Below are 23,330 nucleotides of genomic sequence, written 5' to 3' on the forward strand. Positions count from 1 at the left end.
CGCGCGGCGCAACTCCATGTAGGAAAAAAAGAGGGCCGAGCAATACTGCGGATTGAAGAGGGAGAAAGAGACGGTAGCACTTCGATGGTGGCTTGTTGATCTAGACAAGTCCGAAATGCTATCCCCGCCACCTTTGAAACCGGCAGTTCCCTCAGCGTCGCTACTCCGATACCTGCGCTCCCAGTCAGAGAATACCCATGTCTTCACATCGGCATGCAGAACCTCCCGCAAGCCGCAAGTTCATAACCAGCCATCCCGTATGCTCGCATTGAGAAATACATCTAGCTGGGCATATATTACGCCGCTACGATGTCGCGCCACGTTAGAGGCAAACATCCTTCCCGTTTCAACCATTTCTAGAAGCCGTGGTTCGTCGCGATATCGAGCTTCGCTGGATCAATCTCCGTCCCCAATCACCGTGTTTTCTCGGGCTACACACACGAAGAGTCGCCCATTACTTCGCAGGCTATTTGACCTACGACGTAGCAAAGCGGCCGCGGAAGCCAAATTGAACCGCGCCGGCGGTCCTGCCTTGGTCGACGAGGGAGCAGAAGGCCTGAATTTCGGACGTGGATTAGCGGCAAAGGCTTCCAACGAGCTGCGATTGCGATGCACTGAGTTCGATAACAACGGCAATGTTACACTTGTAAATGGAGAGTTTAGGAAAAGTGAGCTCATCGCAAAGGTTGGTAACTGCCCCTCTTCTAAACGGTTGCGACTTTACTTTGGACAACATGAAAGCTAAATGGGACTTAAAAAAAGTATGGCCTCCTCCCTCGAGACCTTCGCAAAATTGACTCTTCGACCTTGCCCCACATTCTTGTACGACCGAGTGCTATCCTTATCAACCTTCTACATCTTCGCGTGCTGATCAAGGCCGATCGGGTTTTGGTCTTTGATGCCTACGGATCCACCGATTCATATATGCAGTCGCTGTTTGTATATGATCTGGAAGGAAAGCTACGTCAGAAGCAATCGCAGGGTGCCCAAGCTCTTCCTTATGAGTTCCGCGCTCTCGAAGCTGTGTTGATCAGCGTCACAACCGGTCTTGAAGAGGAGTTTAATGGTGTTCGAGAGCCCGTGGTGCGCGTCCTTCGGGCCTTGGAAGAGGACATCGATAGGGATAAGCTTAGGCACCTGTTGATCTACTCGAAGAAATTGGGTAGTTTTGAGCAGAAAGCTCGACTGGTGCGGGATGCAATCGATGATTTGCTGGAAGCCGATGATGACTTGGCGGCGATGTATTTGACTGAGCGTGCAGAGGGCGTTCAAAGACAGGAGCACGACCATCAAGAAGTTGAAATGCTTCTGGAGTCGTACCACAAGGTCTGTGACGAAATTGTTCAGGCCAGTGGTAACTTAGTGACCGGTATTCGTAATACGGAAGAAGTGTAAGTTGCCGCTCTTTTTTTTTTATTTTTTTTATTTTTTTTTTTAGTTTTCTTCTTAACCTAGATATGCCTATGCGCAGACTCGCTGATTTTCGCTTAGTGTGAAAGCTATCCTCGACGCCAATCGCAACTCTCTCATGCTGCTCGATCTGAAGTTCAGCATTGGTACGCTGGGACTTGCAACAGGAACTTTATTCTCTGCCCTTTATGGTATGAATCTTAAGAACTTCATTGAAGAGTCCGACTTCGGATTCGGAGGAGTCTCCGTTATATGCTTTGCGATAACCGCAGTCGTCTGCGTATATGGGCTAGCGAAGCTGCGCAAGCTTCAGCGTGTCCGGATGTGGGGTGAGGCCGGCGTAGGTGGTTCACCAATGGTTTCCCTTCCCACTCGAAACAGCGCACTCACGGCACACCGGTCCAACTGGCGAGCGGACTCCATTGAGCCGGTCTGGGGTAGTCTTCCAGGCGAAGGTCGCGCCGAGAGAATCAGACGGTTAAAAGACAGCGCTGCGGCCGCCGCTGCCAAATCTGCTGCCACCGAACCTACTGCGCAGCGAGCAGCAGCTTTGAGGAATGCGACCAAGTCGCAACCAAAGCAGTCCGGTGATGCCGCAACCCATGAGGCTGCTACTAACATCGGTGGTGACTCTGCGTAGAGCATATTTACCATTATCAATCTTCAATGCCAGTTCGTTGTATCCCTCGGATCAGCCGCGGTCATTCGATGCTGGTGATTTGCCATGATTTTTCACATAACTGACGTATCTATCGCATGGTTGGGTGTTGGGTGGGTGGCATTCTTGCTTTTCGTTTGATATTGCCTGGACACAAGTAACTTTCAAGGGTTTAATGTGTTAATGTGTCTAGAGTACCTCTTCTCTCACTGATAGACGTTTTTTACCATTCTCGGGAATTCTCGGATCAAGTTTTCCGTATTGTGTTCATAGATTTAGATCGTTGGGGAAAGCTCACCTCTATGTACATTAACATCACTCAATCTACAAACTATATACCCCAAGTTATCCCTAACACACGATCACAGACCTACCGTCATCAGTCAAAGCAGCGCCGACTCTGATAAAAGCAGCGGAAGAAAGGACAAAGAAATTGGTCAAGTGTGATATGCCCCGAGTATCATATAGAAACTAAGTTAATGTCCTCGCTGGTTGCCCGCTCCCTGTCCTTTATGGATGCCCTTGGCTCGCTCAACCCAGATCCTAGCCGCGCCTGACACGCCTCCATCCCGTGAGCATTCCCGTTGAACTGCTGCCATCGCTTTGTCAAGAGCTGACTCAATGACTGCGTCACCGTTGCAGTCAAAAGTAGACCGTTGTTGGTTCCGTGTACGCCATTCCTTCGTTACTCGTTTGCGGCCGCCTATTACACCCATGTTGCGGGTACTAGGGATCCGAAGGAGCGTCTTCTCGACATCGTATCCTATTTCCTCGGCGATGGTTATTGCCTTCATGGTAAGGGAGCCGTACATGGATTTGTTGAAGCCTACGTCTGTTTGGGCCTCTTGTTTCGTCTTGCGGAGAGCTTTCAAATCTCCCATTGCCGGTTGTTCAGAATCAACGCCTTCATGTTGTGACGAGTCATTCTTATCAGGATCAGACTTCGACACTCTGGGCGGAGGATATCGATACCTCGCCCCCGACAGCGCATGCGAGCAACAAGGGATTGCAATAAACGGCAAAGGCGACTCCGGACACGCAAGGGTAGCCATAAGGGGCGTCCAGACCGTCAACTCATCCGCATGATTCGAAATAATGAAGGTATCCTTCTCAAACAAGCCCGAATGCGTCTCGACGCCCAAATCAGGCACTCCACCCGCCCCCACCATCGCGTGGGCAAAGGGTTTCGGGATATAGATTTCCTCCTTGAGTCGTGCCTGCACGAACTCGGGGAGGATCTTCCATGTCTTCCGACGACGGGCGTCAAAGCCCCAGCCCCGGTAGCCTTCCATGAGGAGGACGTACACGAGCACGCCGTTCCCGCACGCAACGTCCACAAAGCCTGGGAAGTTCGGGTCGTACTTTTCGGGCTCGTCTTCGTTCCGCTCTTCGCCCGGAACAGCTCCGTACATGCTTCGCCATAACTCGATCAGAAAGGCTGTTATTGCTAGGTCTTCGAAGACGTGCTTTGTTGGTTCGGTGTCTTCGACCCAGTCTCTACAGAGGTCTTTTCCGTACTTGAATTTGAGGCGGGAGTATGTGTTTTGGACTAGGTGTTGTGGGATTACGTTGTCTTTGCTGGGGTTATGGCTGCCCCCTTCGGTGGCTTCGGAGGGCTGTGGGTTGCGGGCGAGTCGAATCTGAGTATTCAGTAGGGAATGCAGGGTCCGCTCTAGGCGGGTTGGAATTGCTTCTTCTGGGTACGGCAAGAAGTGCAGAGATAGTGTTCCGGAGCCCGATCTAGCTTCTGCAGTCTCTGTAGCGTCATCGGTGAAGTCATACAAGTAGGCCAAAGAACGAAGCAGGGGATGATAGAAAGGAATCTCCTCCTTCGACGCTACATGCGGCGTATAAACGGCCAGGAAGCGCCTTAGCCGAGATTGTTGAGTAGCACTCTCGCTACCGGGAGTTATATCCGTTTCATAGAAGTGACAGGTTTGCTCTAGCGGTCGATCGAGCTTCGGGTTTCTGGGGATCAGTCTCCTGACCACTGTTCTGGTCAAGTTGAACCCGGCGACTTCTTTCGCCGTGATGGGCTCTACACGGTCTTCAGCGTCCGCGGTAGCTTCCACGCCGATGTTCGACGTCTGCGCAAATGACAGTTCCTTCTGCTGCGGCGTACTCAAGACGCCCTGGCTGTCGTAAAGAATATCTGCCCGGAACAGCTGTGTGGAGTTTATATTGATGTTCCCCAGGAGAAATATGGTCAGATCTTTCATAACCTCTGGCATAAACGGGAGTCCGTCCTCTAACAAATCTTTGGATGTCACCCATTCTTCAGTGGGTGTGTTATGCAGAATAGACGATGGCTCAAGTGTCTCTGGTAAGGGTTTTCCAGAGAGCTTTGTCACATCTCTGACGTTTTTATTTCTATGATTTTTCATTGTGTGCTGATTTTTGTGGTAGAACCAATGGACTTTTGGAAGACTAGAGGCGGCGACTTGTTGGTTTCCGCCTCATGGAGCACTCGTTTGAATGTAACCTGAGTAATGGTTAGTATACCACAAGCGTAGGTGGTTATAGTCTTACTTTTTGGATCAACGTTCCTTACAGAATATCTTATCATTATAGACTTCCTCGGGACATCATTGGCTACAGGCATCTCACCTTCGCTTAGTGGTCGGATTAGTCATGACGATGATGTAAGTAACCAAGTGGATTAAATAAGACAGATATGGTGGCAGCACCTCATGTCCAACAACCATGCTGGGCTGAAGGATACTGGTGTGACTAGGAAAATGAGCGTGAAATAAGCTGTAGAAAAGCGGTGTGCCACCGAGGTGTAAATTGGTATAGTTGTGAACAATATCATCAAATCATTTCCCCATCCATGCGATCGGATCTACTCTCTCTAAAAGCATTATTTGATAGATGATAAACTTAAGTTAGCAACCAAAGGCTATCCGATGTATATCTTACCTGCATTGATTCTCGCGATCACTCACTGGCCAATTCCAGTAAGCTCCTATGACATGACGAGATAGATGCATTGCATGCTAACTCAAGAATCATGGCATTTCGGACCTTCCCACCCCAGAGCAGGCCCGCATTGATTGGTGCATGTCAAATGCACTTACCTAATGATTATACCTCCTGCATGAATTCGCTTTGCTGTTCAGCTGTCATCTTCAAGCTTGGTGGAGGAGGGCGCGTTCAGTGTCGTCAATTGTTAATGTCCTGATGCTTATGGTGACCCTAGCATTCCTTGGATATGATAGCGTCCTGAGCGACCAGATCTCTGGCACATTGAACCTCGCTAGAATATTACGGATAGTGCTGGAAGGGAGACGTCCTCCTTCCGATCTGCATGAGAGTGCGCTGCATGCAAAGCCCCACAATCGATGATCCCAGCAACCAAGCGCGCGCTCGTTTAGAACGGCCACGGCTCAAGGAATGGTCCAGATCTCACCCGCCATTGGTGAATGACATGTTGCATCATGCAGATTATATGCTCTTAGCACCTTCGGCAGTCTGGGAATTGGTTGTTTCTGGGATTTGAAAGAGGATACTAGTTTCCGCCCAGCTAGGATGTGCGAACAGTGTCTTACCGCCAGAGTCAAGACTTCCAGGGTACCGTAGTAGATCTGTTTACTACGGGATTGACTTTCTTGATGAGGGGTGCTTCCTGCGATTGGATCAACCATTATTGGCTGCAGCTTGCAGTTTCTCGTTGACTCAATGGCTGGGATGAGGTATGTGCTGTGGGAGTTTACACCCGGCGGTAAGGTAGAATGTACTTAGGTAGAGGGAGGCCTATCCTGGGTGCTGTCGTTCATCCACTTTCTCACTGCAATTGAGCCTACAGCTGATGCCGGGCTTGCTGTGTTGACCTTGAATCTCTGCCACCACCAACAAGAAGCCGAAGACATTTAACCATGGGAGAAAATGGCCCGATCCTTGAGCCTTGGATGCCTCCCCAGGCACCACAGGCATTTCCTCCTGGTAAAGGCAACATATATCCCTTCGGGGAGCCGCATGCAAGTTATCCCTTAACTCATTTTGATAAAGCAGATACTGACCCTAACCAGGCCGTTAGCGTATCTCTACCAACATGGGACTCAGTGCTTGGATTGTCTCGAAAAGAGAAATGGCTCTTGGACCAACTTGAATGGAGCTATCCACGGTAAGTTCCATGTTCTCACTCTGATAGGAGCGTTCTCATCTAAGGAATCAAGATTCTATCTTAACAGGCCCATTCGCGACCTCTCTGATACAGTTCTCCGCCGACTCCAGATCAATGATACCACAATCTCCTGCATGGTATTCTCGTCTGGTGCTGCTGGACACCAATGCGCCACAATACTCAAGACATTACCCCCCGAGAATCCGTTTACAATCGAAGTAGTTCGATTTGTCATGCCTCTGGAGTCAAATCTGGGAGACACCAGTGCCCACTGGGCCAACTTCACTGCAGTCTTATACCCATCTGATCTGTTGAAGGCGGCCATGGCATTCTGGCGGGATACCGGCTCAGGATTATCAACACGTCATGCAGAGTTCTGTCTGGAAGAGTTCGACTATCTTGACTCTGACTCTGCGACTCCGGCATACCGAACCCCAGCTTCGCGGAAGAGATGTCGGAGCGAGACCCCGGTATATCTTACATGGATGCGAGCCGCAGCTGGAAACTCGCACGAGGTGAAATCATTCCTTGCCAGCATTGCCACGTCTGAGCAGCCGGGACAGCCAACTGTGAGCCCAGACGATGTGTTCCTGTATCCTACCGGAATGAACGCTATATACACGCTTTCGGATGCTCTAGCTTCACCAAAATACAAGGTTGCTATGTACGGGTAAGTGTCTCTCATGGACTTTGACGCGATGCCATCCCAAGCAATTTTAACGAGACACTTCATAGATGGTTATACCCAGAAACAGTCGACGTCGTCCGACGCGGTACATGGGCAGAGTGTCTCTCCTACAAATACGGCACAGAGGAAGAGTTGGATCGCTTGGAGGCCCTCCTGCAATCAGGCCAACAGATCCGAGCATTGTTCTGTGAACTGCCCAGCAACATCACATTGGCATCACCCAATCTCCGTCGCATTCGCGCACTGGCAGATCAATACGGCTTCGTTGTCGCCTGTGACGACACCGTTGCCGGCTATGTCAACATCGATGCCCTTCCTTATGTAGACGCCATGATGTCCAGTCTTACGAAGACATTCAGCGGAGCATCAAACGTCACCGGTGGAGGGTAAGTCCAGCTCATATACCTAGACCATTAAACCATTTACCTCAACCCCCTAATTAACCATCTACCGCAGTCTTGTAATAAACCCCACCTCCCGGCACCACGACCATATCCACGCCGCCTTATCCAAGAACCAAGACACCTATTTCCCACTTGACTTGGACACACTCAAACAAAACAGCAAGAACATTGTCTGGCGCGTGAAGCACTGCAACCAGAACACGCTTCCATTCGTCGAGCTCTTCAAAGCCCACCCCGCCATCGCCGAAGTAAACCACCCGTCCATCGCGCCAACGTCAGCCTTGTACAAGAGCGTGATGCGCAAGGACGGCGGCTACGGCAACGTTCTGAGCATTGTCTTCCATGATCCGCGCACAGCAGAGCACTTCTATAACGTCTTCAACGTCTGCAAGGGGTCCAGCTTCGGGACGAACTTCACGTTGGCTATTCCGTATGTCCAACTAGCCAATTACTGGAATCAAGATAAGGTTGCGAAGCACGGGGTGCCGAGGCATATTATTCGGATTAGCGTTGGGCTTGAGGATTCGAGGCAGATTGTGGGGACGGTGAAGAAGGCGCTCAAGAGTGTGGATGAGTTTGAGGTGAAGAAGGGGGTCTTAATTGATCAGGTATAGATTTTCTATTATGATAAATATGTCAATCAATTGTTCATATCCCATTACCATCATCAAATCTACGAATGCATACATTCTCAAACCCCAAACCTTACAATTTATATTCAAATAACCCTAAAAGAAAAATCTTATACCAAGCACCAATGAATGTATCTCCCCTCATGAGACATCCAGTACAGCCACTCACATCATTCTCACACTCATCTACTTCTCCACATAAAAAAAAAATTGAAATATAATAAAATAAAAATAAAAATAAATACAAAAACCATATATAAATCCCTCAATTACAAATCAATCCCCTACAACCCCCCCCCCCAAAAAAAACCACAACAAAATGATATACAAATGCTTAGCCAAACAACACCCAAGCCCAAAAGCGCCCCACCCAGTTACTAGCAACCCCGATCCATGACGCAATAACCCCCACCAAGCCCTAGTACCTCCTCTACCTACCCTACCCTCCAACAACCCCAATCCAACATAATAACATCCCCTACCCTACACCTCAGAACTCTAGATTAAATTTAATACTACTATACATACAGTACATCCCCTGCTCACCCCAAGATCGAAAAGAAAAGGAAAAAAAAAATGGTCCCAAGATGCTTCATAATCCGACACGGCGAAACCGAATGGTCCCTCAACGGCCGACACACAGGCCTCACGGATCTTGCCCTCACACCTAACGGTGAGAAACGAGTCAAAGCAACTGGAAAAGCTCTGGTTGGTAATGATCGGTTGATTGCGCCGAGGAAATTGGTTCATGTGTATGCTTTTTTTTTTTTTCCCCTTTTCTTCGCTTCTCATTTTCTCCCGTTTCTCTTGCTTTATTGTTTTTGTTGTTTTGTTGGGTTAATTGATTATTGGGGTTGAGTTAATGTGATTGATAAAATTAGGTATGTCTCGCCGCGGGCGCGAGCGCAGCGGACGCTGGAGTTACTTGAGATTGGGTGTCGGGAGAGATTACCGTGGAATGAGGCCCGGAAGAGTGAGGATGAGGAGCCGATTCGGACGGAGGCCAAGGTTGAGATTACAGAGGCAGTGAGGGAGTGGGATTATGGGGATTATGAGGGGTTGACGAGCAAGCAAATTAGGGAGATGAGGAAGGAGAATGGGGAAGAGCCTTGGGATATCTGGAGGGATGGCTGTCCTGGTGGAGAGTAAGTTCTGTTCTTCTTTTCTATTCCTTTAAACCCCCCCTCCTCCTTCCTTTTTATTTCTCTTGTGTTTTGGAATGAAGGAAGAGGATTGGTCGCTGTTGCATGTATGTATATATATATATATACATTATTCGCTAACTGACAATGTCACAATCAGATCCCCCGAAGACGTCGTCCGTCGTCTCGATGCCCTAATCGCCGATATCAGGAAGAAGTTCCACAGTCCTTGTTTCGACGGTGACAGTGAGCAAGGAGACGTCCTGATTGTCGCACACGGTCATATCCTACGGGCTTTTGCCATGCGCTGGACCGGGAAGCCGTTAACCGAGACCGCGCTGATTCTGGAAGCTGGAGGTGTGGGCACATTGAGGTGAGAAGAGAGAACCCCCATTGCGGTGCCACGAGCTGCGCTAACCGGCCCAGTTACGAACATCATAATATCGAGGAACCGGCGATTATCCTCGGAGGCGGTTTTGTGGTCGAGAATTAATGGGCGTGGTATCTATCGGTGTTACTGTGTATTGGATGACCCCCTCGAGGATAACCTATCCAAGCCATCAATCAGTAATTAGAATAGAGGCGTAATTCGGACGGATAGATAGACAGGTTGATATAAATGACTTTCAATAAAGAGAAAGAGGAAAGATAAACTTACTCATGCACTCCACTAAACCAAAGTACTCATCAATCACGATTCACTTTCCTTCTTATCCGCATTACCCTTGACACCCTCCTCTCCCAACACCTTGGCCGATCCCATAAACAGAGCTCCAACATAACCGCCCAGGAACCGCATATCCTCTGCCTGCACAGAAGTCATACGGAGCAGGTTTTGTGTGTCCGCCAGATTGGCGTTCAGCTGCTCCAACTGAGCCTGCAGGTTCGCATACTGCCGAGTCTTAGCGGCGGACATCGATGAAGGACCGGCGGTGGTCGAAGACGGGGGAAGAATGGAATGGCGGGGGAGGTTTTGGGATTGGCTATAGTGGTGAGAAGGTGGCATTTTGCTCAAGATCTTAGTTTGTCCGCTGAATTCTTGTACGTGCTCGTTTATTATATCCGTGCGCAAAGCCTGTGCCTTTTCTTGGTTTAACCTGAAAAGTGAAACGATGTGAAAGGAAATGGGTCAAGTTTGTTTACACTCGGTGTGGCGTCGCTTTAGGGATTAAATCCACATCAGTCACGTGGGGGGACCGGAAACTGAACTCCCCCAATCATGAGCTGAACAATTAATCTATATCATGCTCGGTTGTGCATATACAACACCATATAATCGACTATACATTAGACAGTCGTCTTTGTTTTTGTTATGCAAACGTTTGGATCATTTAAAACACTCTCGTCATGACATGGCAGGATCACCGTCTATGTTATCATGCGAACTTCAAGTCTCGTTTATTGTCAATGACATGGTCCTAATCGAATGATAGCGTCCGTGTCAAGACTTCAGCTCGGCTCTCTCGTCAATATCTTGCAAGAACACGAACCCAGCCAATTCAGATCACTCAATCAACCGAATAAATCAGACTCCTGCTCTTTTTGTGCGCCAGAAACCAGACCATGAACGTAGAGATTTCGGGGCTACTAGGATACTCCACACCAGAGCCCATAATAAAAGCAGACAGAATGGCTGAGGAAAAGGGAATAGAGGAAAACGAAGTAAGGAAAAAGGAAATGTGTCAAAGGAGGGCATGCATGTCACAACACAGTGGAGATGTTAGTGTAGGAGATACAACGAAATGAGGCGCCCACTAATGGTAGTGTACAACATTCTTTCATGCACGAAAAAAAAAAAAAAAAAGGAAATGAGATAGTCGTGGGTGACTGGAGATGGATGTTTGTGGTATAATTGCGAGAAGTCAAATCATACTTGTCGGATCGAGCTGTGTGCTCGCCTTCATTAAAATAGAGAGTGCTCAAAAAAAAGGTAAGGAAAGTAAAGTGAAAGCAAATGACCACATGCAACACGCGCCCGACCACTCCAAAGTAGTAGCATAAAACGAGAAGATGTCCCGTATGTCCCTCGGTGTATATGTAATGAACTGAACGAGAATATAAGGTCTTGAGTCCGCTCCTGCCCCCCTTGCCAAGCATCTTTTTAAAAAGAGATTCTTGTACAAAGCCAAAGGGGACCCCCACGGGCAGCGTCTTCCGGCCAGGGGAGGAAAGAATGGAACGCGAAGTAACCAGATGAGTACGTATAGAACAGGGTTCTAAAGCTCAGCTTTTATGAAAAGGGGGGGGAAACCGGAGGACGGCGGGCTGCGTCGATCAACGAACGGGCGTCGCAGCTTGGTGAGCATTCAAGCTGATTTGGCTGCTATGGGCTGAGGTTTCGGAATCAAGATTCGCACTGGCCCCACTATCACCACTCTCCGCGCTGGCGCTCGCACTTCCGGTCAGACTTCTATGCTTGGGAGTGCCCTTGGCTAAAGACGAATTGCTCACCCCATATTGTTGCTCAATTTGCTGCGGACCTACCGCATTACCTTGTCCAGGCGGATGTCTGGGGACTGGCGCCCGCATTTGTCCGGGCGGCGACGGTTGGCCGCCGCGAGGGCCGTTCGGTGGGCCTAGGCTTGGATCTTGGGATGTTCCTTGTCGGCCCATTCGAGGGCCAGGCGGACCGTAGGGAGGAGTTGCCGGAGACTGGCTGTTCCTCCTACTGGTTGGGTAAGGATGTGGTGGGTAGTCACCCATTCGACTGGCCGTCAGTGAATTAGCACGCGACCCTGCCTGAATGTGGTTTCTGTCGACCGCTCCATATCGATTCGATGCGTACGCCATCATAGGATTGTCCATGAGAGAATCATGAAGGCCAGGGATTTCCTGCATGATCCGATCGCTGGTACGTTTCCTTCCTCCGAAGTACCGGCTAAAGGACGACCCGGGCCTGCTACCGCCGCCGCCGCCGCCGCCATTATTTAAAGTGATTTCTGGGTTCTTACGGAGCTGACTGGCACTGGGGGCTGATTTCTTCGTCCGTCTCGATGTGATACTCAACATGTCCACTTGGTCCGGATCGATTGATGGGATCGGCAAAGTATCCATTGGATCGAAATAGTCATCCTCGTCCTCTTCATCAAATGTCGATCTCGGGGGTGGAGGTGGTCGCCGGGGACCTCGACGCATACCCATCTCCTGTTCTCTGATCTGCAACTCACGCTGTCGGATCGCCAGTTCTCGTTCCCTCAAAGCCAACTCAGCTGCGGAAGATGGAGGCCCGGGCGGCATATCCGGATAGCCGTTAGTGCCGTTCTGAGGCGGTACGCCATTCTCTGCAGCCACAGCTGCGGCTGTGGCAGCATCATCGTACATGACGAGGTGGCTGAACTCCTCAAGACCTTCCAATGAAGGGTCACGAGGAGGCATCCTGGCCATTTGCGGCTGTGCGCTCGGGGGTCTTGACATTCCTGGGTGGGGTGGTGGCCCACGTCTAGGCATCATGCCAGAAGGAGCCCTGCCTCCACGCATAGGGCCATTCATCGGTCCTCTCGGCGGTGCCGAAGACATCCGAGGTGGCGGTTGAGCCAGCACAGGTGGAGGAGATTCGTTGGTCCGGGGCTTACTCAAGTTCGTGGCATTGACATGATGAAGCACTGCGTAGAGAGTCTCAATCCGAGGGATACGGACACCTGATTCAGTCGCCAATTTGATTGGAGATCCGAGATATGTCTCAATTTCCATTGGACGGCGGGCTTGGAAGTCCTGATACATCGTACTTGGTGCACTATTGGCGGTCATCGTTTCAATCGTCTTCTTAGCAAAGTCATTCGGAAAAGAGCAGCCGTTCGCACGCGCAAGCTCGAGGAGCTCCTCAATGATGTCTGAGACAAGTTGGCGTACGCCGACCTTCTCGAGAAGTTGTGTGTGGTTGGAGGTTTCAAACATTACACTAGTGGGGTAGAAAGCAATAGGGCTGTAGCATCACGGTTAGTCAGACTCGGTCTTGGAGAGTAGACTTCTCTCGCGACTCACCCTATCATACGATCGAATTGCTCCTGTCTGATATTATCTGATACTTTGCAGTCCACTTGGCCAGAAGCCAGTGTCATCGCCAGTGCAGCAGCCATATCATTCTGAATTGTAGAAGGAATGCTGGTTTGCTTGCTTGTGGCACCAACCCAAATCTCCGATGAGTTTAGATGCTCGAACTCGCTGGCACCAATCTGAGAAATCTCCACCCCAGACACAAGCGAAAGGACGACGTTTGTAGGAAACCGCTGCTCTAGGTGTGATTCTACTCCCAATGTGTTCGTTGTGTTCACGAGGATACACGTATGTTGAGGAGTGACGACGGATTCGATGACTGAAGCCAGGTCGTAGACATCTGGCAGTGCCTTGACACACAGAATGACGTAGTCAAATGCGTTCTCGCGAGATGCGGCATCTTCGGGTGTGCGGACAACTGTATAGAAGAACTCACATTTAGTGTCTGAATAAAGAATACAGACCGTACGTAGCAAGGACCAACAATCCGACTCACCATGACGAGGCTTGAAGCGCTCATTACCGAAAGCTTTCGACCTAAATCACCGTTTATCAACGAATTACTCCAAAAACCGTAGATTTAAGAGTGACATACTTGAAGGATACTCCATATTGAGATACCGACTCATAGCCCGATTTCCACACTAGTGTCACGTCGCAGGAGGTCGTCGCCTGAAGTCTCCACGAGAGGAAGGCCGAGATAGCATTGCTGCCGACTAAACAGAGTCTAGTTAGATGACGGCCCATTCTGGGTACTCTGAAAGGTGATCTGGGTTGCAACAAAAGCCCATTTAGGGAATGACAGGGAATTTGTCTTCAAAAGGTAAATTGGAACAGTCTTGCCGGGGCAGTGCGAGTACGAACCTGATAAAATGCGCAAGCGCGGCGGAGGAGCCATAATTAGCGATCAAAAATGGAAGGAAGCTCTCCCGCTAGTCCACGATTGAAAAAAAAGGCGATGGACAGAGGATAGCAGGGAGACGAAACTCCAGGACAACGACTGGAGGCGCGATTGACGCTGCCTACCACGGGACGAAAGAACGCAATATCACGACCGAAGCCAGGGCGATTTCGTGACGATTAAAACAACGGATTATGAAAAGGACCAAAGAAAACGAAAGTAAGGGGAATCACCAAAGGACGATTAAAAATGGGTAAAGGGATTGAGGAAAGGGACCAAACGAAAGGAGGAATTAATCGTAGGGAGAGAAGGAGAGAAAGACAAGACAGTATAGTGAAAGGGGATGAGGGAAGGGAAAAAGGAAAAGAGGAGGACGCGAGAGATGACGGATGGAGAATAGTAGGAGTATAGTAGTAAGTAAATCGATGAAGAGAGTTGCTGGAAAGCAGATGTGCCAGCTTTGGGCGGAAAGGCAGCCCGAAAGTAAGCCTATGGAGCAGAATCTGTAAAGTTATCTCTTTTTTTTTTTTTTTTTTCTTACTCTCTTTTCGTATTTTCCTCTTTTTTTTTTACAATCTTAGTTTTCTTTACAATGACCAGGCTTAAACGGTCGTGGATCCCCCGCCAGGGCTCGAACCGGAAACGGAGTGCAGGGGAGACGAAATGACTGTCAACGGAGAGGGGGAGAATAGCGAAAACAGTTTCCTTACTATGAAAGGTAAAAAAAAAATAAAAAAAATAAAAAAAAGAGATCTGAGGAATGAATGATAAGGAAAGAAAAATAAAAAGAATAATAATAAAACAATAAACTAAAATTCAAAAAATGTCGAATCCCATACACACACCGAAGTCAATTCTTCTGTTAATTCCGTTAAGATAAGTTCGAAAAAGAAAAAAAAAAAAATCCCGTTTATTTTTAATCTTATTTAGGAGGCGAAACGGGGACGATGATTTCTGAGGACCATGGCTACTCCCAACAATTGTATGGCAACTCCCCCTGTTCTTTTTCTGGGTTCCAGTTCCTCTTAATCCTTACCTAATTAAACACAACTCACACTATAAACAAATATATTATTATGTACATAATAATAGAAATCAATCAATAAATGCCCTCTTATTTTTATATTTTTTTTTATTGTTATTATTATTATTTTCCTTTCGATTTCCTTCTGCTTAAATCTATACCCACAATTTTAATATTACTTTAGTCCCAGACAGAGATAGGTAGATACAAGTAGTACACCTCACTAGACCTTCCGGAGGACGGAGCGACATCATCACCAGCGTCATCACCTTAATCAAGACCGAAATGAAAAATAGAAAACAGAAAAATTATTAGAGTGGATGATTCATGAGACACGACAACACCCACTCAAGCCAACCATGATGCAGTAATCACCCAATCGACCGCAGCTGCACATCCTCCCGTCGAGAATCCCCACTCCAACCCACATCGTTTGTTGGATGGTCGAGGTCAGAAAACCGGGATAGCACCGCTTGTAATCGGACCCGGCGACATCGGATTGGCCTCTTGCGGAGGTCGATGGAGAACCTCATCGACTAGTCGGAACTAGATTATGGATGTGCTTTCCCAGCACTAAGTACTTTCTTGCGCTTAGTCCATGATAGCGCTAATAACTAACCTGGTTCTAGTAACGAGCTAGAATCACCCTAATGTCCAACACAGGAGAACGATACGAACAAAAGGAACTAACGGAGTCGTTCATACGGTGATATCCACCTCGTTCTAAGACATTTGCCTCTGTAGACATAATATAAACACTCTCCTCCTTCTCCATCTTTTACTTCCCATCTGCTCATTTTTCTAAGATATACTCCTCGGGGCCATCAGCTTCGGTCATGCAGACCAGCAACAATCCTCCTGGGAGGTTGAACTGGAATCACTGAAACAAAGAAGCCACGGACGCCGGAAGTGTCACCCTCCAGGAAAAAAATTACCCAGTCAAAAGCCCTTCAGAAGAAACGACCCATGCGCATGAAGCCGGTTCTTCGTGTGACAAAGGCTCAGCATGATAGATCCCGTGCCCTCTCATGGGCAATGTGGCTATCATCGTACACTGTTTCTTTCCTTTTTTTTTTTTGGCCCTGTTTTAGTGATGGGATTTCTGAATCAAGAGAGGGGTCACAACACCAGCTAACTCCTCTTCAACAAGACCTACTCTCTAACCTAATCTCAATCCTCAACCATGGGAAGAAGGGATATCCTGTCCCAGATCGGACATCACACTTTCGGGAAGGGGGAGGCGGTGTTGTTTCCTTCCGACATACCAATAAGCTCACCACCGGAGCAGGGATCGATCGACAAATTCCAGGGTCCGATTACTAAGGCCATAAGGTATAACTAAGCCGCTTGCAGTGACAACCTACCATTCAAGTAACTACTTCTTCTAGTCTAGACCACTCTTCATGGCCTTCCTATTTACGGGCTGCAGTGCAGGGATGCATGTTAGGTACATTCTGCCAGGTACTGTACCAAAGAACTTTTAGATAAACTTCTGAATGAAAACGAGCGCATGGAGAGCCCCCATGTGGTCCGGGTATTGTTTGGCGATCAAAGGCCATTGTTTGAAGTGGGATTAGAACTGAGGCAACGACGGGGCAGACAACCGGACAAAACCCAAGGCAACTAAGCTAAGGGCTCGTTTCGGATCTTTTGCATGGGGGGTGGTTTCTTCTTTGCTAGGTTTGCGATTAATTGAAACAATGGTGGAAGACGGGGGCGTCAGTTAATAATCAATCCAGTCGACTTACATAAGTATGATCGTGACGATCCCCATTGGAGGTCCTATGAATGTGCGGAGGATTCCAGTGGTGTAAGGTCAAGACGCTTGGTATTTATCATTTCAAATCTGAACATTCCCCATCCAATTGACAGAAGACTTGTTGTCCCTGTCAACCTTCAGACTATCAACATCCCCCCCCAAGGAACAGTCCCGTACGCAATCCATGACCTCATCATCATACAACGGATGAACAGAAGAAAAGAAGCAAACGAGCGAAGAAGGGAAAAAGATCCAAAACAACTCGGAAACCATGGTCCAGGCCTTTGGCGACGCCGATCACGCCGATTGTTCAAAACATCGGCCGTGGGTCCCCAATCTTGGCGGAATCTAGTGTGTACTCTTAGTTACCCAGTAGAACAAATCACATCCCACTCTCTTTAGCTCATGTTTCTATCTATGGTACTATCCAGTGGGTCAGGTACATATCGAATCTTCCAATAATAGCTGAATGAGATTTTCCTCGACGTTGCCCTTGCTTGTGAAAAGGGAAAGTATCGAGAGCTGAAGAATGTCCGGTTGCGGGCAGACATGATATGATGGTTGCAGCGTCGCATATCTTCCAGAAACCTGTCAATGAAAGGGACTGTGCATAAACAACGTCTCGTATAAGTCAGTTTTTATGCAATTCACAAAATGACGGCCGAATCGGGAGTACTCCCGCGCTATCTGCGTTCGGCGAACTCCAACAATGCCGACCGCCACCGGGTTCAACATCCCCTTTCTATCTAACAATCCATCGCTTCCTCAGGCCAGAGAGGGAGATGTCCATACAGCGTACGTCGTAGGCCACCTCAGCAGTGGGATATAAGCGACGAACTTTTGGTCGCGAAGACTGGGTAAGCATTGGTGCAGCCCCACATCAATCCGCACCCGATCGATCGAGTCCGTGACTCCCAAAACTGCCTAATTTTCTCCCAGGCAGACAAGACTAGGTATGTATGTACAAGGTACTCTATACTAGAGACAGGAGCAGTACGTCCGTTGAATTCAAAAAAGTGCCCGGCTCCTGGTTACATCCGTATGCAACAACCCCATGCACATAAGACCCGACATATATGACGGTTACACAGTCAACGCCATGTCTCAGGCTTCTATCTGGTGGGCTACTAGTAGTATAGTGAGTAGTGAGAACTACTAGTAGGGAGCGGGCGGAATCGAGTCAAGCCACACACGGTCGTGCCGATGCAAAAAAGATCCTCCAAAAGCGGCGGGAACAATTGCCACTTTGAGGTTAGTCAATCTTGAAGTAGTACATCCAAAAGAATAGATAAGAGTAAGAGGTCCCGAAGAGGACGAGATACACTGGACCAGCTCTGAAAGCGACCATTACCACCTGATCGGAGGAGGAAGAGGAAAAGAGAAAAGGAGACTTGGAACCTTCCCGAGTCATGACACCAGAGAGAAAAAAAAAAGAGAAGCAAAGAAAACGACCCCACTCCAAAGAGAAAAAACTGTGCAAACCTCAGCCGCAACCTAATGGTGCTATTTAATTTTAATATTTTCTGATGTCTCCATCATCCGCTTCTCGACCTGTCATACAAAATAATAATAATAACAATAATAATAACAACAATAATAATAATAATAATAATCATAACCATAATCATAATCATAATAATAAAAATAAAAATAAAAAAGCAACACTCAAACCCAAAACCTCTCCTATCCAATCCTCTCAATCATTTCAGAGTTCAAATCACACAAATCCAAACGTGCCCCCCCAATATGTCATAATAATGAAATCATCCGTCCATCGCCCTGATAAATTGTCTCTGATATTCCCCCGCAAGTCCCCCAAGCCGTGGCACTCAATGATCGTCAATGGCGTTCAGCAAAGCTTAGTCGAATCGTGGAGTCTCGCTTCCGTGAATATCATAGTCTAGAAGGTAAGGTATCAGCGTAGCACCGCCACTCTGCACGACGCTACTTCTGCGGGCGAAATGAAGATTGACTCCACCGTCATGGGTAAGGTAAGTCTTGGTAAAGTGGTACGCGTGAGCGCAACCCGGTTCCGTCAGGTGGGAGAATGGCATTGACTGATTGATTGATGGGAACGTCCATCAGTCGTCAATCAATGACTATCAATTGTCTATCCGTGTCTATATCAGATGATGAAATGTTTCTCTTTTCTTTTTTTTGGTTGATCAGTGTCTTGGCGGTTGGCCGGATTCACAGGACGGCCCAGAGTCTAGATATACACAGTACTTCTCCGTTCCACTTTGATTTACGTGGATCAAGGAAACAGTTCAACAGGAATGAGCAAATTAACCGCAAACAACGATATCCATGGAACGTTGGGTTAGCTTGACGGGAAATCAAGGTACGTACCTTTCGGCGAGCAGGGACCACCAACCTAGTACACTGGCCGTCAACTGCTCTAGTCGCCCTCTGCCTTGTTTTGCTATCTGCCGATCCCACTCTCTCAACCAAGCTCAACTTCTGACACGCTTCCGGGGTCACCCGCAATTCTGGTCTGAGTTACTTAATCGCGTATAACTATGATATTATTACCCCGGCTGGCACCTCGGGGTAGCTCTCGCACAAGTACAGCTACGTAATTTACTATCCCCACAATTAAATTGACCCGGGAAACAGCATTTGAGATTTATAGATAATACAGTTGACACCCTAGCAGAGGCACTGGCACCACCCTAAATGTCATCTAAAGCTCCTACCTAGTGATTAAACATGACTGTGTATGCTTTTCCCCCATTCTTTCCCATCCTGCCGACCAGTGCCTCATGGAGAAGCAGCAAAGACACTTGACGGAAACAAAATCACAACCGAACCATCGCGCCAAAAGATCAAACAAGTAAAGAAAAAGGCATCAAGTTAGAAAATGACAAAATATCGAATCGCACCAGGCACGGTGTATTGACAGCCAGGGCATTTATGCCATGTACGTGCTAGAGTCAACGCCACCCTCGGGGTATTCACTGTATATATGCCATTAGTTCCGGGTACAAAAGATGAGGGAAAGAAGGAAAGATGGGTCACGTACGGAAGAGCAACTTCGAAACGCTTCTCGATATCCTTGAGGACCTTCTCATCCTCCTCGTTGCTGACGAACGAGATCGAGAGACCCTTGGTACCGAAACGACCGGCACGACCAACGCGGTGCAGGTACGAGTCCGCATCCGCAGGCAAGTCGTAGTTAATAGCAAGGTTGATACGCTCAATATCAATACCACGTCCAAAGACATCAGTAGCAACACAGATACGCTTGTTGAACTCCTTGAACTCCTTGTAGCGTTTGATACTAATATGCCGCGTCAGCAACAGGATTGCATTGTTTAAGCAATGCGACAAACTTACCGCTCCTCCTGGCTCACACCAGAGTGGACAGCGATACTGGGGAAGTTACACTCGCGCAAGAGCTTGTCCAGCTCATTTGCACGAAGTGTGCTCTTGACGAAGATAATGACCTGGTTGAACTCAAGGCTATCCAGGAGCTCGTTCAGCTTCCGGTTCTTTTCCGCTTCGCTGAGTTTGATGTAGTATTGTTGCAAACCGTGGAGGGTGAGTTTGGTGTCGTCGTCCACGTAAACTTCAAGAGGGTTCCTCATGAACTTCTTGCAAACAGGCCGGATCTCCTGGGAGAGAGTAGCGCTGAACATCATAACTTGCTTGTCGGCGGGTGTAGCACGGAAAATCTCCTGAACATCGCGGCGCATATCTGGCAAGATTGTGAGTCACCGACTCTAAAACAATACATTGATGCTTTCACTCACCGATCTGGTCGAGCATCTTGTCACACTCGTCAAGGACAAATGCCTTAACATTACGCAGGGAAAGCTTTTTCTCGCGAACAAGGGCGTTCAGTCGACCCGGGGTACCGACGACAATGTTGGGGTATGATTCTTTGTTGGATAGCACCTCGACATCCTTCTGGATGGGGGTACCTCCGTAGAAGACGGCAGTCTTCACGTCGGGAAGGTACTTGCTGAAACGAGCATATTCGTTCTTAATCTGGTAAGCCAACTCACGGGTGTGGCACATGACCAAGACAGAGCACTCTCCGGGGACAGGCTCCAGCTGGTGAAGGGTGGTCAAGACGAAGACGGCGGTTTTTCCGAGACCAGACTTTGCCTGGCAAAGAACATCGACATTGAGAATGGCGGTCGGAATGCAAACTTGCTGGACTATAGTGAGGCGGAACGGTATGTTAGACTTGTATTCGATCCATAAGACTTTGGAAAAAAGAAAGCAATCCGCGTCGCAAGTCCGTCCATCCCCCGAGTCGTCGAATAAGGCAGGCAGTGATGTCAACTTTCGTTTCATAATCAACTACTAATGAAAGCACTAGTCGGGCATCTATTCAACTGCAGGATAATATCTCTATCGAGAGTGCCCTGCAGACGGCACGAGAACGCCTGCCATCCAAAGATATGGTGGCAAGAGGCCCATGGCTTTCGGATAGCATCTTTCGCAAATCACCCATTCTTGCTGAAAACGCATTTACCTGGATGATTCGCGAATCCAGTCTCACCGTAATTCGCTGATGTATAAGCAGCGGGTAGTAACTGTAAAAGCACTACTGCCACCGCAGTGTCTTGTGTGTAATAACCCAAGCAAACATCCTCATGCCGCCCACAGGCTCGGACGAGATAGGTGGCCAATAAAAAGCGACTATGGACTCCCGCGGAGATGGACGGACGTTGGAACATAGAGCAATGGAGGGAGCTTGTGGGAAAGAATGTTATCAACTAACCCTCCGATGGATGTTCGAAACCGCAATCGGTGATGGCACGTAGAAGTTCTCCCTTCAGCAAAAAGTCGCGGAAACCGGTCGAGTGAATACCGACATAGCTTCCCTTCTTGTCCGGACGGCCACCAGAAACTGTTAGATCGCCCGTTTTGGCGTTGTCGCCATTTGCGGCGGGAGCAGCAGTGGTAGCTGCGGCATCAGTGGTCTGAAGCTCCTCGTCGGAGTAGTCAATGAGATCCTCCTCGTGAGACATTTTGTTGGATAGCAACGGAACGGAAAGTGTTGGAAAAAAAAAAAAAAAAAACCCCTAGTTGTCGCGAGGTCGCGTTCTTCCCCAAGGCAGCCGAGCTGGGAAATTTACGGTATGGGTGAGTGGAGGTGGTGAAAAATAAAACAAATACAGTGAGTCAATCGTAAACACAACGTAATGCCCCTTTCCGATCCTTCTGGGATGAATTGAAAAGCGGGTCTTGGTTGAAAGGTAAGGGAAAACGATGGAGATGAAGAGAAGGTTGAGGTCGCGAGGGATGAGGCTGAGGACAGAAAGACCGCATCACGTGATATATATCATTAGTCACGCTGGCCTGCCAAGTTGCTGGTTCTAGTTTAGCGTCCGATTGCCACTGAAAGCTTCATTATTCTTTATTTTTCTTTATGTGTTGTTATTTTAAACCAGTCTAAAGGTTTTCTCTTCTGGAATGGCGAAGGCAAAGGGGAAAAAGGGTTCGTCTGGGGGAGCGCAGAGTCATATCCGTGCACGATTAGACTATCTCCATAAGGCCGCTATCTATCTACAGTCTGCTGGTGTTGCCTCCAAGCAATCTAGTAGCCAGCTCGTTCAGAATGGTACCAGTCAAGACGGCGAGCCAGGGTCGGCTTCAGCACGTATTGTACCACTTTTCTTGAGCCATGATACTACTCCTGGGCAAAAGTCAACTGGCACGCACACCAGCGCAAATACAGATCGTCTTCCGCAGCTCTCTCGCGTATTTATATCACAAATGCGTGGAGTGTCTCTAAAAACACAGATGCGACTGCCAGTCGAGACGAAAAGGTCATACTGCAAACGCTGCGATACACTTTTGTCGCCAGGTGTCAGCTGCATACAAGAAATCAGAAACGAGAGTCGTGATCGCAAAAAGCCATGGGCCGACGTCCGGGTCATCTGTTGCACTACCTGTGGGACGGAGAAGCATTTTCCTCTAACAGAAAGGCGAACCAAAAAGCTTTCTGAGCGTCGAAAGCAAAGAGAACAGGAGAAGGAACAAGTGCCAGCTCCATGACCTTTTTTGCTGTTCCTGTACTGTTTTTGTCATTTCGCAACAACGTGGACTGCGTGGGACAGTAGCAATTGGTTATTGAGACGGTGCACTACCACATTAAAGCGCACCAAGAAGGAACACCGTATGGGGGCTATGGTACATACAATGAACCCTATCAATACCCGGTAAACCATCATTTGTCCGTCGGCTGGCGCCTTGAAAGGAAACAAGGCCGAGCCTCATGCAACCGTTCCATTGATGAAGCAAGGCTACCTGTCCAGATTCAGCAGCAATTATCTATTCATTTGGATCAGTTGCCACGGCAGGGCGCTAGGTATGGGAGTCGTCCAATAGAGCTAAAGGCGGGATGTGAGATGCCGCGGGCTATACTAACTAGAGGGCGAGTTGTGGTTGTCGATCGGAAAGGCTACGAAAAACCCTGCAGGTAATTTGCGGTTGTCGACGGAAAAGCCATGACCCCTTAGCAGGGCCCCGAGACTTCACGTGCAACTCTGGTCGGTCCACATGCTATCCAGGGCGAAAACAGGATTCGTCGATATAGAGCAATCGGAGATGATTGCAGGTATTCTACAGTCGAAGTCCTG

The 23,330-nt window shown here is 48.4% G+C and overlaps 10 protein-coding genes across 10 annotated transcripts; 5 read left to right on the plus strand and 5 right to left on the minus strand.

Moving 5' to 3' along the window:
- Positions 1 to 65: 65 nt before the first annotated feature.
- Positions 66 to 2,407, plus strand: BDV27DRAFT_25380 (CorA family magnesium transporter). Its single transcript, XM_032076137.1, has 3 exons — positions 66 to 685; positions 763 to 1,391; positions 1,492 to 2,407. The coding sequence occupies exons 1-3, from the start codon at positions 116 to 118 to the stop codon at positions 2,048 to 2,050; spliced, it is 1,758 nt and encodes a 585-aa protein (XP_031924854.1). The 5' UTR covers positions 66 to 115; the 3' UTR covers positions 2,051 to 2,407.
- Positions 2,408 to 2,544: 137 nt separating this feature from the next.
- On the minus strand, positions 2,545 to 4,452 carry trm44 (tRNA (uracil) methyltransferase; the record flags this gene model as incomplete). Its single annotated transcript, XM_032070766.1, has 1 exon — positions 2,545 to 4,452. One exon carries the CDS (start codon positions 4,450 to 4,452, stop codon positions 2,545 to 2,547), a length of 1,908 nt encoding a protein of 635 aa, XP_031924855.1.
- A 1,873-nt stretch (positions 4,453 to 6,325) lies between these two features.
- BDV27DRAFT_147565 (pyridoxal phosphate-dependent transferase) lies at positions 6,326 to 7,897 on the plus strand (the record flags this gene model as incomplete). Its single annotated transcript, XM_032070767.1, has 3 exons — positions 6,326 to 6,861; positions 6,927 to 7,265; positions 7,336 to 7,897. The coding sequence occupies 3 exons, from the start codon at positions 6,326 to 6,328 to the stop codon at positions 7,895 to 7,897; spliced, it is 1,437 nt and encodes a 478-aa protein (XP_031924856.1).
- Positions 7,898 to 8,274: 377 nt separating this feature from the next.
- On the plus strand, positions 8,275 to 9,696 carry BDV27DRAFT_132515 (histidine phosphatase family protein). The gene is made up of 4 exons (XM_032067898.1): positions 8,275 to 8,667; positions 8,797 to 9,060; positions 9,218 to 9,430; positions 9,484 to 9,696. Exons 1-4 carry the CDS (start codon positions 8,492 to 8,494, stop codon positions 9,548 to 9,550), a joined length of 720 nt encoding a protein of 239 aa, XP_031924857.1. The 5' UTR covers positions 8,275 to 8,491; the 3' UTR covers positions 9,551 to 9,696.
- BDV27DRAFT_132517 (DASH complex subunit HSK3 family protein) lies at positions 9,038 to 10,188 on the minus strand. Its single transcript, XM_032067899.1, has 2 exons — positions 9,716 to 10,188; positions 9,038 to 9,605 (listed from the first exon to the last, which is right to left on the minus strand). Exon 1 carries the CDS (start codon positions 10,061 to 10,063, stop codon positions 9,749 to 9,751), a length of 315 nt encoding a protein of 104 aa, XP_031924858.1. The 5' UTR covers positions 10,064 to 10,188; the 3' UTR covers positions 9,038 to 9,605; positions 9,716 to 9,748.
- A 1,143-nt stretch (positions 10,189 to 11,331) lies between these two features.
- Positions 11,332 to 13,948, minus strand: BDV27DRAFT_147568 (ketopantoate reductase PanE/ApbA-domain-containing protein; the record flags this gene model as incomplete). The annotated part of the gene is made up of 5 exons (XM_032070768.1): positions 11,332 to 12,979; positions 13,039 to 13,468; positions 13,547 to 13,587; positions 13,646 to 13,766; positions 13,915 to 13,948. The coding sequence occupies 5 exons, from the start codon at positions 13,946 to 13,948 to the stop codon at positions 11,332 to 11,334; spliced, it is 2,274 nt and encodes a 757-aa protein (XP_031924859.1).
- A 3,342-nt stretch (positions 13,949 to 17,290) lies between these two features.
- On the minus strand, positions 17,291 to 18,178 carry BDV27DRAFT_132525 (uncharacterized protein; the record flags this gene model as incomplete). Its single annotated transcript, XM_032067900.1, has 2 exons — positions 17,527 to 18,178; positions 17,291 to 17,311 (listed from the first exon to the last, which is right to left on the minus strand). A coding segment is annotated over exon 1 (155 nt), but the record flags the coding sequence as incomplete, so codon positions are not given.
- A 316-nt stretch (positions 18,179 to 18,494) lies between these two features.
- BDV27DRAFT_132526 (uncharacterized protein) lies at positions 18,495 to 19,331 on the plus strand. Its single transcript, XM_032067901.1, has one exon. It carries the CDS (start codon positions 18,803 to 18,805, stop codon positions 19,061 to 19,063), a length of 261 nt encoding a protein of 86 aa, XP_031924861.1. The 5' UTR covers positions 18,495 to 18,802; the 3' UTR covers positions 19,064 to 19,331.
- Positions 19,332 to 19,334: 3 nt separating this feature from the next.
- BDV27DRAFT_132527 (ATP-dependent RNA helicase SUB2) lies at positions 19,335 to 21,941 on the minus strand. Its single transcript, XM_032067902.1, has 5 exons — positions 21,467 to 21,941; positions 20,487 to 20,897; positions 20,071 to 20,431; positions 19,757 to 20,014; positions 19,335 to 19,691 (listed from the first exon to the last, which is right to left on the minus strand). Exons 1-5 carry the CDS (start codon positions 21,714 to 21,716, stop codon positions 19,646 to 19,648), a joined length of 1,326 nt encoding a protein of 441 aa, XP_031924862.1. The 5' UTR covers positions 21,717 to 21,941; the 3' UTR covers positions 19,335 to 19,645.
- A 207-nt stretch (positions 21,942 to 22,148) lies between these two features.
- BDV27DRAFT_132530 (ribonuclease P Rpr2/Rpp21/SNM1 subunit) lies at positions 22,149 to 22,771 on the plus strand. The gene has a single exon (XM_032067903.1). It carries the CDS (start codon positions 22,162 to 22,164, stop codon positions 22,744 to 22,746), a length of 585 nt encoding a protein of 194 aa, XP_031924863.1. The 5' UTR covers positions 22,149 to 22,161; the 3' UTR covers positions 22,747 to 22,771.
- Positions 22,772 to 23,330: the final 559 nt, after the last annotated feature.

Source organism: Aspergillus caelatus (genome assembly GCF_009193585.1).
Source record: "Aspergillus caelatus strain CBS 763.97 unplaced genomic scaffold BDV27scaffold_162, whole genome shotgun sequence".
NCBI lineage: Eukaryota > Fungi > Ascomycota > Eurotiomycetes > Eurotiales > Aspergillaceae > Aspergillus > Aspergillus caelatus.

What these genes read in the sequence shown, in the direction of transcription:
- BDV27DRAFT_132526 (XM_032067901.1), top strand. Translation starts at nt 18,803, where the DNA reads ATGGGAACGTCCATCAGTCGTCAATCAATGACTATCAATTGTCTATCC.
- BDV27DRAFT_25380 (XM_032076137.1), top strand. Translation starts at nt 116, where the DNA reads ATGCTATCCCCGCCACCTTTGAAACCGGCAGTTCCCTCAGCGTCGCTA. An exon ending in AAAGTGAGCTCATCGCAAAG is followed by an intron (nt 686 to 762) that starts GTTGGTAACTGC and finishes ACTTAAAAAAAG; the next exon opens with TATGGCCTCCTCCCTCGAGA. An exon ending in ATTCGTAATACGGAAGAAGT is followed by an intron (nt 1,392 to 1,491) that starts GTAAGTTGCCGC and finishes ATTTTCGCTTAG; the next exon opens with TGTGAAAGCTATCCTCGACG.
- BDV27DRAFT_132517 (XM_032067899.1), bottom strand. Translation starts at nt 10,063, where the DNA reads ATGCCACCTTCTCACCACTATAGCCAATCCCAAAACCTCCCCCGCCAT.
- BDV27DRAFT_132527 (XM_032067902.1), bottom strand. Translation starts at nt 21,716, where the DNA reads ATGTCTCACGAGGAGGATCTCATTGACTACTCCGACGAGGAGCTTCAG. An exon ending in TTTCGAACATCCATCGGAGG is followed by an intron (nt 20,898 to 21,466) that starts GTTAGTTGATAA and finishes GCCTCACTATAG; the next exon opens with TCCAGCAAGTTTGCATTCCG. An exon ending in GGTGTGAGCCAGGAGGAGCG is followed by an intron (nt 20,015 to 20,070) that starts GTAAGTTTGTCG and finishes GCGGCATATTAG; the next exon opens with TATCAAACGCTACAAGGAGT.
- BDV27DRAFT_132515 (XM_032067898.1), top strand. Translation starts at nt 8,492, where the DNA reads ATGGTCCCAAGATGCTTCATAATCCGACACGGCGAAACCGAATGGTCC. An exon ending in GATGGCTGTCCTGGTGGAGA is followed by an intron (nt 9,061 to 9,217) that starts GTAAGTTCTGTT and finishes TGTCACAATCAG; the next exon opens with ATCCCCCGAAGACGTCGTCC. An exon ending in GGAGGTGTGGGCACATTGAG is followed by an intron (nt 9,431 to 9,483) that starts GTGAGAAGAGAG and finishes TAACCGGCCCAG; the next exon opens with TTACGAACATCATAATATCG.
- BDV27DRAFT_132530 (XM_032067903.1), top strand. Translation starts at nt 22,162, where the DNA reads ATGGCGAAGGCAAAGGGGAAAAAGGGTTCGTCTGGGGGAGCGCAGAGT.